This window comes from Eimeria acervulina, genomic scaffold (assembly GCF_000499425.1).
Source record: "Eimeria acervulina Houghton genomic scaffold, Eah_scaff698, whole genome shotgun sequence".
NCBI classification, from domain to species: Eukaryota; Apicomplexa; class Conoidasida; order Eucoccidiorida; family Eimeriidae; genus Eimeria; species Eimeria acervulina.
The window spans coordinates 4566-16229 of record NW_013549649.1 but is presented as its reverse complement, the minus strand read 5'-3'; the positions used below and the strand labels follow the sequence as shown (position 1 = coordinate 16229).

The window sequence follows — 11664 nt, the reverse complement described above, 5'->3', positions numbered from 1 at the left end:
TAGAGTGGGGCTTTTAATTATTTGATAAATTACTGCATGCATTATTAATGTGGGGTTTGGTGCACGCAGCAGGATATACAACAACTAGAGCTGTAGACATCATCAGTTATATATATAGTATTATTCATATATATACATATACATATACATACACATATATTTAATAATTTTAAAAGTATATATACATATATATGTATATATATATATATATATATATGCATATATATATATATATTTGTAGCAAAGGAAGCGGTGTAACAAACGAAGAAAAATTGATTGAGGCTGACAGATATAATGCACTGCAACCACTCAGCTTCTAAACCCTAAACCCTAAACCCTAAACCCTAAACCCTAAACCCTGAGCCCTCCATAAAAAGGAATTACCCTAAACCCTAGACCCTAAACCCTGATCCCACCTATCCGTACACTCGAGAACCCTAAACCCTAAACCCTAAACCCTAAAACCCTAAACCCTAAACCCTAAACCGGCAAGAGAAAGGAGTCCTTGCGGGTGTCTGGATTAAATAAAAGCTGTATTTTATTATTTTACCTCTCAGAGCCTTTGTATGTACACTTCAAACCGTAAACCCTAAACCCTAAACCCTAAACCCTAAACTCAAATCCCTATTTTATATAGATAGGGATAAATTGTAATATAAACAAGTACAATTTTTATTTAAAATGCATATTCATACTTCTTTTGATTTGATAATATTATATATATATTTATATATATATATATATATATATTTATATGTATATATATATATATTTATATACATATATATATTTATATGTATATGTTTATATATGAATTGCTTATTTATATTTATGCAAATATATAATATATACCTATATAAAGATAGATAAATATAATTTAAGGTATATATATTATACACATAATATGTATAAGAGTATAAATATATAAAATTGCGCGATGCTGAGTGTTGGAGACAGAAGAAGACAACTTAATAATTAATGCGAGGAGAAGCTCTACTCTAAGCATATATATGCATATATATATATATGTATACATATATATATATGTATATATATATATATATATACATATCTTCTACCCTCTATACAAGCAAAGGGGCCCTAATAGCCTGAGAGTGAATAGAAAGGAGATAGAGAAAGCAGAAGAAATTACGAGGGTTTTAATATGCCTCATTACTGCTGTTGCTGCTGCGATGCTGCCTGCTGCGTGCAGCAGCAGCAGCAGCAGCAATGATGCTGCCGGCTGCATGCAGCCCCAAACAAAACCCCCTTCTTTTTTTGTCGTTTTCACCATTGGTGGACTTCTTGCATGTAGGAAGATCATTTAGGCCTACGTATTATTATTTAAACTTTATATAACATAGCTAGCTAGCTAGCTAGCTAGACATAGCTAGGTAGCTAGTTACACATAGCTAGGTAGCTAGCTACACATTGCTAGCTAGGTAGCTAGCTACACCTGGCTAGATAGCTACACATAGTTAGCTACACATAGCTAGCTATACCTAACTATCTAGATACAGCTAGCTATCTAGATACAGCTAGCTAGCTACACCTGGCTAGCTACAGCCAGCTAGCTAGCTAGCTAGCTAGGAGGAGCTCTAAGAGCTAGCTTCGCTAACAACACGAATGTTTAATGACAGACTGAATCTGCAAATGGGCAAGAAGTGATGGTGCATCGTTTGCTGCTGCTGAGTGCTAGGGGGGTGGGGTTGTGTTTATTTTTGTATAGATGAAGTTGAGGAGACAGAGACAAAAGAATAGACAGAAAGAAAGGCATTTAATCATTTAAAAAGGGTTTATTAAGCGGGAGAGAGAGGAAAGAAGAAGAAGAAATAATAGTTAAAGATATACCTGTAGCTGCTGCTAGCATAACAACAACCCCACCAATAACCACCCCACGCTGCAGCAGCAGCAGCTGCTGCTGCTGTTTTTTTGCTTATTTCTGCCGCATCAATTGCTTTAAAATTATAAAAAAGAGTTTAATTCTAATAACTCTTTGTCTTTATCCTCCTTCTTTACAGAAGGAGCCACACTAAGCAGCAGCAACAGCCCCGCTGCGATGCAGCAGCAGCAGCAGCAGCAGCAGCAGCAGCAACAGCAGCAATAGCAGCAGCAGCAACAGAAATACACAGTAGCGCGTAGTCGGCAGTGCAGCCTTTGCTGCTTTGAATGATGGGGTTGTGTGCATAACACACACAGAGAGTTGCTGCTGCTTTCTGTCTGCTTCTGCTGCAGTTGGTCCTGCTGCTGCTGCAGCTGCAGCAGCTGCTGCTGCTGTTGCTGCTGCGGTTCTGCGGGCTCCATACAGCTGCAACAAAGAGGTTAATGCGGCTTCTCTCCTGCCTCCATCCTTGCTGCATTCATTTGCTGCCTCTTCATTAACCCCCCAGCCATCAGAGCTGCGTATACACCCGAAACTGCTGCTAGCCCCTTGCTCTCTCATTGAGGTTATAGGGGGCCCTGCTGCAGTATACAGACACCTCGCAGCCCGCTGAGCGTGAGGAGACGCAGCAGCAGCAGCAGCAGCGGCAGCAGCAGCAAGCGAAACTGCAAGGCAGCAGCAGCAAGCAGGGGAACAACAGCAGCACCCGTAACAGCAGCAGCAGCAACAGCAGCAACAGCAGCAACAGTTGCAGCAGATATGCCGCGGATTTTTTTCCTTTTGTGTCTTGCTTGAAGCTACCGGCCACTCACTGTCTCTGTCTCTGTCTCCTTCTGCAGCACTTAAAGGCATAGAGGGAGCAGCAGCAGCAGCAGCAGCAGCAGCAGCAAACAGTGGCCAGCTAAAGGCACCGACAGCAGCTCAAACAGAGGATTTTTTGATTGACACCGTTGCACTGTCTCCTTTTGTCTCCTTTTTGCAGCAATTTTTTGTCTAAACTTGTCTCTTTGACCTGCGGGAGCAGTAGCAGCAGCTGCAGACGCAGCTGCAGCACCAGCAGCAGTAGCTGCAGCAGCAGCAGCAGCAACTGCAGCAACAGCAGCACGAACTCATACTGCGCGTCTGGCCTCCTCTCGCGCCTGCCCATCCAGCAGCAGCAGCAACAACAGCAGCAGCAGCAACAACAGCAGCAGCAGCAACAAGAACAGCAGCAGCTGCTACAGCGTTAGGAGACAGATAATCAACATGGCGCATTCACCTACGGCTGTAAGCAGTAGACTGCAGCAAGACCCTGCAGCAGCAGCAGCAGCAGCAGCAGCAGATGCGCAGCATGAGGTAGAGCTGTGGGGCCCACAATGCAGCAGCAAAACCCCAAAAGATGCTCGTCCTGCTGCTGAGTGCTGCAGCGCCAGCAGCAGCGCCAGCAGCAGCACAACAAAGGGCTGTGTCGCTTGCTGCAGGGAGACAGCAACAGGGAGTTGCTGCTCTTCTCTTTTACCCAGTGGCTGCATTACCAGCAGCAGCAGCAGCAGCAGCAGCAGCACTTCGTGCGGCTGTTCATGGCCTCCGAGTAGGAGCAACAGCAGCAGCTGCAGCAGCAGCAGCTGCAGCCCGAGCTGCAGCAGCAGCAGCAGCCCAACTTGCAACAACAGCAGCAGCAGCAGTTGCAGTTGCAGTTGCAGCAGCAGCAGCAGCACAACTCACAGCAGCAGCAGCACTCCAATCACGACTACCACTACGACTACCACTACGACTACCAGCAGCAGCAGCAGCAGCAGCAGCAGCAGCTGGGAGTGCCTCAACCCTCGCCTCCCTTCATGGCTGCCTCCGCTAGTCCCTTGGGGTGATGCTGCAGCATACAAAGCAAAGTATGAAGAGATAGGGGGTGTGATAGGCTCTGGAGCGTACGGCCAGGTAAAGCGTGTGCGTCTGCGCGCCAGCAGCAGCAGCAGCAGCAGCAGCAGCAGCAGCGGCAGCAGCAGCAGTAGCGGCAGGAGCAGCTGCAGCAGCAAGGGTTTATTTTGCGTAAAGATAGTAGATTTAAAGAAGGTGAGACAAAGCAGAAACAAAGGAGATGTGCAGCGCATGCAACAAGAGCTGATGCTGATGAAGCTCTTAGATCATCCTAATATAATTAAGACGCACGAAGTGTATGCAAGCAAAGATAAACTCTGGACAGTCATGGAGCTCTGCACAGGGGGCACCCTGCTGCAGCACTACGTGCCTCCCTCAGACAAACAGCAGCAGCAGCAGCAGCTGCTGCTGCTGCAGCAGCTGCAGCACCACCATCACCATCACCAGCATTTCAACGGCATGCACCACAGACCGCGCTGCAGCAGACGCAACATCGGTATGTATATAATATAATATATATACAAGCAGCATTAATATCAATTAAGATACTTGCTGCTGCTGCCGATTCTGCTGCTGCTGCTGCTGCACCTGCTGTGCTCATGCTGCTCCTGTCGATTCTGGTGCTGCTGCTGCTGCTTCTCTCGATTGTACTGCTGCTTGTGCTGCTGCCGCTGTTGCTATGGATACTGGTGCTTGTGCTGCTGCTGTTGCTGCTGCTGCTATGGATGCTGCTATGGATACTGCTGCTGATATGGATACTGCTGCAGCTATGAATTCTGCTGCTGCTGCTGCTATTGATTCTATTGCTGCTGCTGCTGCTGCTGCTGTCTCCTCAGAGCCAATCCTGCTCTCCTCAGAGGCCGCCAAGGCCCGCACAATCCGCAGCATTTTTGAAGTGAGTGTCTCTGTCTTTTGTTTGTCTTTGCTTTTTATCTTTGTTTTTATCTTTGTTTTTATCTTTGTTTGTCTTGAGTCTCTGTTTTGTGTCTCTGTCTCTTGCTTGTGTTTATTGTCTTTGTTTTTATTGTCTTTGTTTATTGTCTTTGTCTTTGTTTTTTTCTTTCTTAGTTTTTGTTTCTATTTTTTGTCTCCTTCGCCGTCTGTGCGCGTGCATGCGTTTGTCTTTGTCCTTTTTGGGGCTTTGTCTCCTTTTGTCTCCTTTTGTCTCCTTCTGTCTCCTTCTGTCTCTTATGTCCTTTTAATTTCTTTTGCTGTCTCTTTTTCTCTCTCTTTTGCATCCTTTTGTCTCTTATCTTTTTTTAATCTCCCTTCTGTCTCCTGTCGCCTTTGGCTGTCTCCTTTTGTCTCTCTTTGCTTCTAGTTTGTCTCTTATCTCCTTTTAATATCCTTTCTGTCTCCTTTTGCTGTCTCCTTTTGTCTTTGTTTGTCTCTATTTGTCTCTTGCATGTCTCCTTTTGTCTTTTATATGCTTTTAATATCCTTTTAATGTTATTTTGCTGTCTCCTCTTGCTGTCTCCCTTTGTCTCTTTAAAAGGCTTTATGTTATTTGCACGACCGCAACATCGTACACCGCGATGTAAAGCCGGAAAACTTCGTCTGGACGTCGCATGCAGCAGATGCAGAGTTGAAGCTCCTTGATTTTGGGTTGGCGAACCTCAATATACGGAGACCTGTGGGGCGATCCCAGGGATCGGGATCGGGATCGGGATCGGGCGATCCCAGCAGGGGCAACTGTGGGGTCGATGATGCTGTTAAAAGGGACGAACACCCCACAGACACCAACGATGGAGATGCATGCATGCGCTGGCTCCTGCCTCCCCCTGAACTTATTGCTTCATTAGAGACAAGAGGTGGGGCAGAAGAGACAGCAGCAAATCTATCCAGCGGCAGCAGCTCCTTCCTATATACAAGGGCCGGTGAGAGGAGACACCCCACACACCTTCTTATGGCTGCTGCATACAACCTAGACAAACACTATATTAATATTGTGCCTCTAAATGCATATTTTAGTATAATAATAATAATAATAATAATAACAAACAAACAAACAAACAAACAAACGGACAAAAAGACAGCAGGAAGACAGCGCAATAAAACTAAACGCAGAGACCAACAGAAAAGGAGACAGCAAGAGGAGACAGAGCAGCTTATATATAAGAGGAGACAGTTTATATATAAGAGGAGACAGCTATTACATATAAAGGGGGAGAGCCTGAATATAAAAGGAGACACCCTGTGTATATAAAAGGAGACAGTTTATATTAATGAAGAGACAGCTAATGTATAAAAGGAGACAGTTTGTATATCAAAGGAGACAGCCACACTATTAATATTAAAGGAGACCCAATTAATATAAAAGGAGACAACACTAATATAAACGGAGACACAACAATACACATATAAGAATATATACATCTATATATATATATACATATATATATACATACATATATATATATATATATATACATATATATATATATATATATAATACATATAGAGAGACATGGAGACAGCCCGAATGAATTTGAACAAGAGGGTGTCGAGGGTAAGGAGACAAAAAGGAGACAAATTTGCTGCGTATTGTGCAGGTACGCCGCTATATGCTGCTCCGGAGATCGTCTCAGGTGCACCCGGGTTAGCGTACAACAGCAAATGCGACGTGTGGAGTGCAGGGGTTTTGCTGCACTTTATATACACTGGAGAGACACCCTTTAGCGGCGAAGGAGACACTCAAGTTATGTGGGCTGTAGCGAACAAAGACATCAACTGGGCAGACAGTTTATATACCCCTCTAGCTGCTAACGGTGTGCTACAAGTGCTTCAAGGCGTACTTCATAAAGACCCTACTAAGCGATGGACAGGCAGACAGGTTATTTCACGCTTATATACTCCTCCTGCTGCTGCTGCTGTTGCTGCTGCTGCTGCTGCTGCTGTTGGTGGTGCTGTTGCTGCTGCTGTTGTTGTTGCTGCTGCTGTTGGTGGTGGTGCTGGTGCTGCTGCTGTTTTGTTGCTGTTGTTGCTGCTGTTGTTTTGTTGCTGTTGTTTTGTTGTTGCTGCTGTTGTAATTGCTGCTGCTGCTAGTGTACATGCAGTAATTAGCGGCTCTGGTGAATTGAAGTTGCGTGCTGTTTACTGCTGCTTTTTATTTATTTATAAATATTTATACGCTGTCTCTCTTTGTCTCCTTCTTATGATGCTGCTGCTGTCGCCTCTCTCCCTGTGTCTCCGTTTATCTGCTTATGTTAGTGCTGCTGTTGCTGCCTGTCTCCTGTCTCCTTTTGTCTTTGTTTGTTTTCTTCTTATTTTGTTTTTGTTGTCAGTCCCCTGTCTCTTTTTTAATGCCTCTGTTAAATTTGCTGTCTCCTCTCTCTTTGTCTCTCTTTGTCTCCATTTTGCTGCTGTTGCTACTTGTCTCCTGTCTCTCTTTGTCGCTCTTTGTCTCCTTATACTGCTTTTTTGTCTGTCTCCTTTTGTCTCTCTCTCCCCCTCTCTCTCGCTCTCTCTTTTTCTGTCTCCATCTGCTGTTGGTGTCTGTCTCCTCCTGCCTGTCTCTGTCTCCTCATAATGCTGATTTTATTTGTCTCCGTTTCTGTCTCTCTCTCTCTCTCTCGCTCTCTCTCTCTCTCCCTATCTACCTTTCTATCTCTCTGTGTCTGTCTCCTTTTGTCTTTCATTTTATCTGTCTCCTTTTGTCTGTCTTTTGTCTCCTTTTGTCTTTTATTTTATCTGTCTCCTTTTGTCGTTCATTTTATCTGTCTCCTTTTGTCGTTCATTTTATCTGTCTCCTTTTGTCTTTCTTTTTTGTCTCTTTAGGTATTAGAGCATCCCTACTTTCGGGGTTATTCGTCTCCTTTGCATGCGCTGTCTGATGCTTGTTCGTCTTCTTTGCTGCTGCTGCCTGCTGAAGCTGTTACGCTGCTGCGGTCTTTGGTTCGCTTCGCAGTGTCTCCTCCGCTCAAAAAGGTAATCAAACAACAGCAGCAGCAGCAGCAGCAACAGCAGCAGCAGCAACAGCAGCAGCAGCAGCAGCAACAGCAGCAGCTTTATCTCTCTCGAAGTTGAACAACCCTCTTCTCTTATTCACCCCGCGACAATCTACGTACATCCACGCACCTCCACTCCATGCTGCTGCTGCTTTTGCTGCTGCTGCTTCTGCTGCTGCTGCTGTTGCTGCTGCTGCAGGTGGCGCTGCTGATAATGGCGCGGCTGCTGCGAGAAGAAGCAACACAAAATTGGTTGCGCATATTTCGTCTCCTCGATGCAAAGTGCAGCGGGGCCCTGCATGCAGAGGACCTGCAGCAGCAGCTTGCTGCTGCGCTGCAGCAGCAGATGCAGCAGCAAAAACAAACGAATCAAGAGAAGCAGCAGCAGCGGCTGCAGCTTGAAGCCCTCGTTCGCTCTGTGCTGCAGGTGCGCCTGCGGTGTACATACACCTGAAGCAGAGCAACCAAACTGTAGCTCCCCTTCACCCTCTGCTTCTGCTGCTGCTGCTGCTGCTGCTGCTGAAGCTTCGCCAGCACCTGCTGCTTTTGCTGCTGCTCCTTTAGCGTGCGCTGCACCTGGTGATACTGTTGCTGCTGACGAAGCCTGCCTTTCACCCATTGCTTCTCCTGCTTTGCTGTTTGTGCTGCTATTGCTGCTTCTGCTTCTGCTGCTGCTGCTGTTGTTGTTGTTGCTGCTGCTGCTGCTGCTGCTGCTGCTGCTGTGTTGCTGCAGCGATACTTCAACAGCCTCGGGAATCCAGAGTGCGTGGCGCTGCCCTACAGTTATTTTATTGCTGCTTGTTTGACGTCTTCGTCTGCAATACAGAGACACTCTAGAGAAGTAGAAGAGGCATATCTTATGATGCAGCGAGCGAGGCAAGAAGAAAAACAAATGCAGCAGCGACAGCAGCAGCAGCTGCAGCAGCTGCAGCAGCAGCACCAGCTGCAGCAAACGCCGCGCACTGGAAGAAGAGAAAGGGCAACAGCTGACGCCGTCACTCCTCCGCATGCAGCAGCAGCAGCAGCAGCAGCAGCAGCAGCAGTAACAACAGCAACAGCAGCACCATCTCCCTGGAATGGCTTCGATGCTGAGGCTTCGCTCTTCCTTAGGCGCGGTAGGCTGCTGCTGCTGTGCTGTTGCTGCTCCTATTGCTGCTGCTGCTGTGCTGTTGCTGCTCCTATTGCTGCTGCTGCTGCTGCCGTGCTGCTCGTCCCGCTCGTCCTGCACGCAATACCGCAGCGAAAAGCACATCTAGCAGCACGGCTGCAACAGAAAGACCAATCGTTCGCATGCACATCTGCTGCTGCTGCTGCTGTGCGGTGTATGTGCAGCTCGACACCGAGGGTCTGCAATGCTGCAGCAGACGCAGGCACTTGTGGACGCAGCGGCAGCAGCAGCAAATGCAGGAACGCCGGAGAAGTGCAGCAGCATGAGCAGCAGCAGCAGCAGGAGCGGCAGCAGCAGCAGCAGCAGGTGTCTTGATGTAGATGATCTGTTGTCGTTGCTTGCTGCTGATGCCGCCTGTGCTGCTCCTCAGCAGCAGCAGCTTCCTACCCGGTGTGTCTCCTTGCTGTCTCCTGTCTCCCTTTGTCTCTGTTTGCTTCTGTCCCCTTCTCAACACCCTTCAGCGCTCGCGTTGCTGCTGCAGCATGCTCGTGCTGCTGTTGCTGCTGCTGCTGTTCCTGCTGCAGGGCAATGGCGGAGTATATGATAGAACATGTAAGGTCTGCATGCAGCCCAAGCCCCCCCAAGAACAGACGCGCGGCGCAGCAGCAGCAGCAGCAGCAACAGCAACAGCAGCAGCAACAGCAAAGGTTGCCGACGCCTTCGCGCCATACCTTCCACGCAGCAGTGCAGCTGCAGCAGCAAATTGGTGGCTTTGCAGCAGCAGCAGCAGCAGCAGCAGGCACTTCTAAAGAGCCCCTGGGGACTCCCCTTCGGAGCAGAGCGTACAGCAGCACCCCGACGCCGCAGACTCCAGCAGCAGCAACGGCAGCAACGGAGCAGCACGAAGCCCCAGCAGCAGCAGCAGCAGCAACAGCAGCAGCAGCAGCAGAGGGTGGAGGGACTTCTTCTTGTCTTACTCTGCCTGAGTTCAGGGCGATGATGGAGTTTACCTTCACAGAAGAAGCAAAGGCGTTAGCTCGGTCTCAGCTTGCTCTTGTTGCTGCTGCTGAACAGTGCAGCAGCTGCTGCAGTTGCTGCAGCAGCTGCAGCAGCAACAGCAGCAGCTGCAGCAACAGCCCCACTAGGGGCAGACAAGCGGAGCGATCCGATTGCTGCACGCGCTGCCACACCCCTGTTCATCAGCAGCAGCAGCAGCAGCAGCAGCAAAAGCGAAAGATTGCTCCATGTAGTTGCTGCCGCTGCAGCAGCGCCTCGTGCAGCAGCTGCAGCAACAGCAAACGCAGCAGGTGCTGCAGCGGCAGCGTGACTCCGCCACGATCTATACAGCAGCAGCAGCAGCAGCAGCAGCAGCACCAAGAAGGAAGCCCAGCAGCTTCTTTTCAGTGGGAGACGTCGGGGTCTCCATCTCCTTCTAAGCGGTGCTGCTGCATGCAAACGTCAGCTGCAGCAGAAGCAGCAGCACGACCAGCAGCAGCTGCAGCCGCACAGCACTCTCCGCAGACTTCTATTGGAGATGCTCCAGCAGCAGCAGCAGCAGCAGCAGCAGAAGAAGAACTCGGGGTCCCCCCGGGTAGCCCTTTACACCCGCTGCAGCGTCTCCTAGATGAAGCTGTTTGCTGTAGCAGCGACAGCAGCCTTCCTCCCTTGCTGCCGCAGACAGCAGCAACAGCAGCAGCAGCTGCTGCTGCAGCAGGAAACGCTTCTGCTGACGCACAACGCGAACAGGACACGCAAGAGCAGCGACAGCAGCAGCAGCAGCAGCAGCAGCAAAGAAGGGCCGGAGCAGTGCGCTTGGTTGCTGCTGCTGCCGCTGCAACGGCAGCAGGTGTCAGTCGCTTGCTGCTGCAACGGGGCAGCAAATCAAGCCACCCCAGCAGCTGCAGCACGAAACCCCCATCTGCAGCAGCACCAACGAGACCTGCAGCAGCAGCAGCAACTGCTGCTGTTACACCAGCAACTGCTGCTCCTCCTGCCCCTTCTTCATCAGCAGCAAACCGCGTCTTGTCGCTGCAGAAGCGTCGGGCTGCTGCTGCTGCTGCTGCTGCTGCTGCAGCAACACCGCCTCGCAGCGCATCGCGAACCCCATGCAACCGCATCCTCCCTGCAGCAGCAGCAGCAGCACCGTTTGCTGCAGCAACACCAGCAAGAGCAGCATCACCTGTTGCTGCTGCTGCATCTCAGCAGCAGCTGAGAGTGCGGCCCCTCACACGGGCTGCGCTGAAGGCTTCGGGCTCTGTGCGGCACTCTCCGGCAGCAGCAGCAGCAGTTGCTGCTGCTGCTGCTGCAGCAACTCCTGTTTCTACAGGTGCCGCTGCTGCTTTACGTGGGGAAGGGCCTGCTGCTACTCGGAAGACACCGCAGCAACGTGCTGCTACTGTGCTGCTGACGCGCCGCGCTGCAGCAGCAACACCGCGTCCTGCTGCCGCTAGAATAACAGCAGCAGCAACAACAGCAGTAGCAGCAGCAGCAGCAGCCAGAAGTCGGGCGCTGTCTGTTTCTCCTCCGTCACTCGCCTCTCGGAAAGGAGCTGCTGCTGCTGCTGCTGCTGCAGCTGCTGCTGGCGCTCTCTCTCCTGCACATTCAAGAACAGCAACAGGAGTGGCAGCAGCAACAACAACAACAGCAGCAGCAGCACCAGCAGCAACAGCAGCTAAAGACGTGGCTTCCGGCGCGTCCCTCAGGAAGTCTCCTGGAGGAGGATCTTCGTCGGGCTCTGGTCCTGCTGCAGCTGCTGCTGCTGCAGTTGCTGCTGCTGTCGCTGCTGTTGCTGCTGCTTGCAGTACACGGACATCCCGTTCGCTGCAGCAGCAGCAGCAACAGCAGCAGCAACAGCAGCAGCAGCAGCAGCAGCT

At 49.6% G+C, this 11664-nt stretch overlaps 1 protein-coding gene across 1 annotated transcript in view; it reads left to right on the top strand.

Annotated features, from left to right (window-relative positions):
- Nucleotides 1-3127: 3127 nt before the first annotated feature.
- EAH_00046720 (hypothetical protein, conserved) overlaps nucleotides 3128-11664 on the top strand; it is a gene marked incomplete at both ends in the record, with an annotated part of 8871 nt that continues 334 nt past the window's right edge. The window contains 11 exons of the mRNA XM_013394661.1: nucleotides 3128-3217; nucleotides 3457-3675; nucleotides 3797-4232; nucleotides 4573-4631; nucleotides 5232-5613; nucleotides 6289-6569; nucleotides 7514-7663; nucleotides 7883-8110; nucleotides 8510-8798; nucleotides 9016-9241; nucleotides 9376-11606. Of these exons, the coding sequence (XP_013250115.1) occupies nucleotides 3128-3217; nucleotides 3457-3675; nucleotides 3797-4232; nucleotides 4573-4631; nucleotides 5232-5613; nucleotides 6289-6569; nucleotides 7514-7663; nucleotides 7883-8110; nucleotides 8510-8798; nucleotides 9016-9241; nucleotides 9376-11606 (4591 nt within the window). The remainder of the gene's footprint in view (nucleotides 3218-3456; nucleotides 3676-3796; nucleotides 4233-4572; nucleotides 4632-5231; nucleotides 5614-6288; nucleotides 6570-7513; nucleotides 7664-7882; nucleotides 8111-8509; nucleotides 8799-9015; nucleotides 9242-9375; nucleotides 11607-11664) is intronic.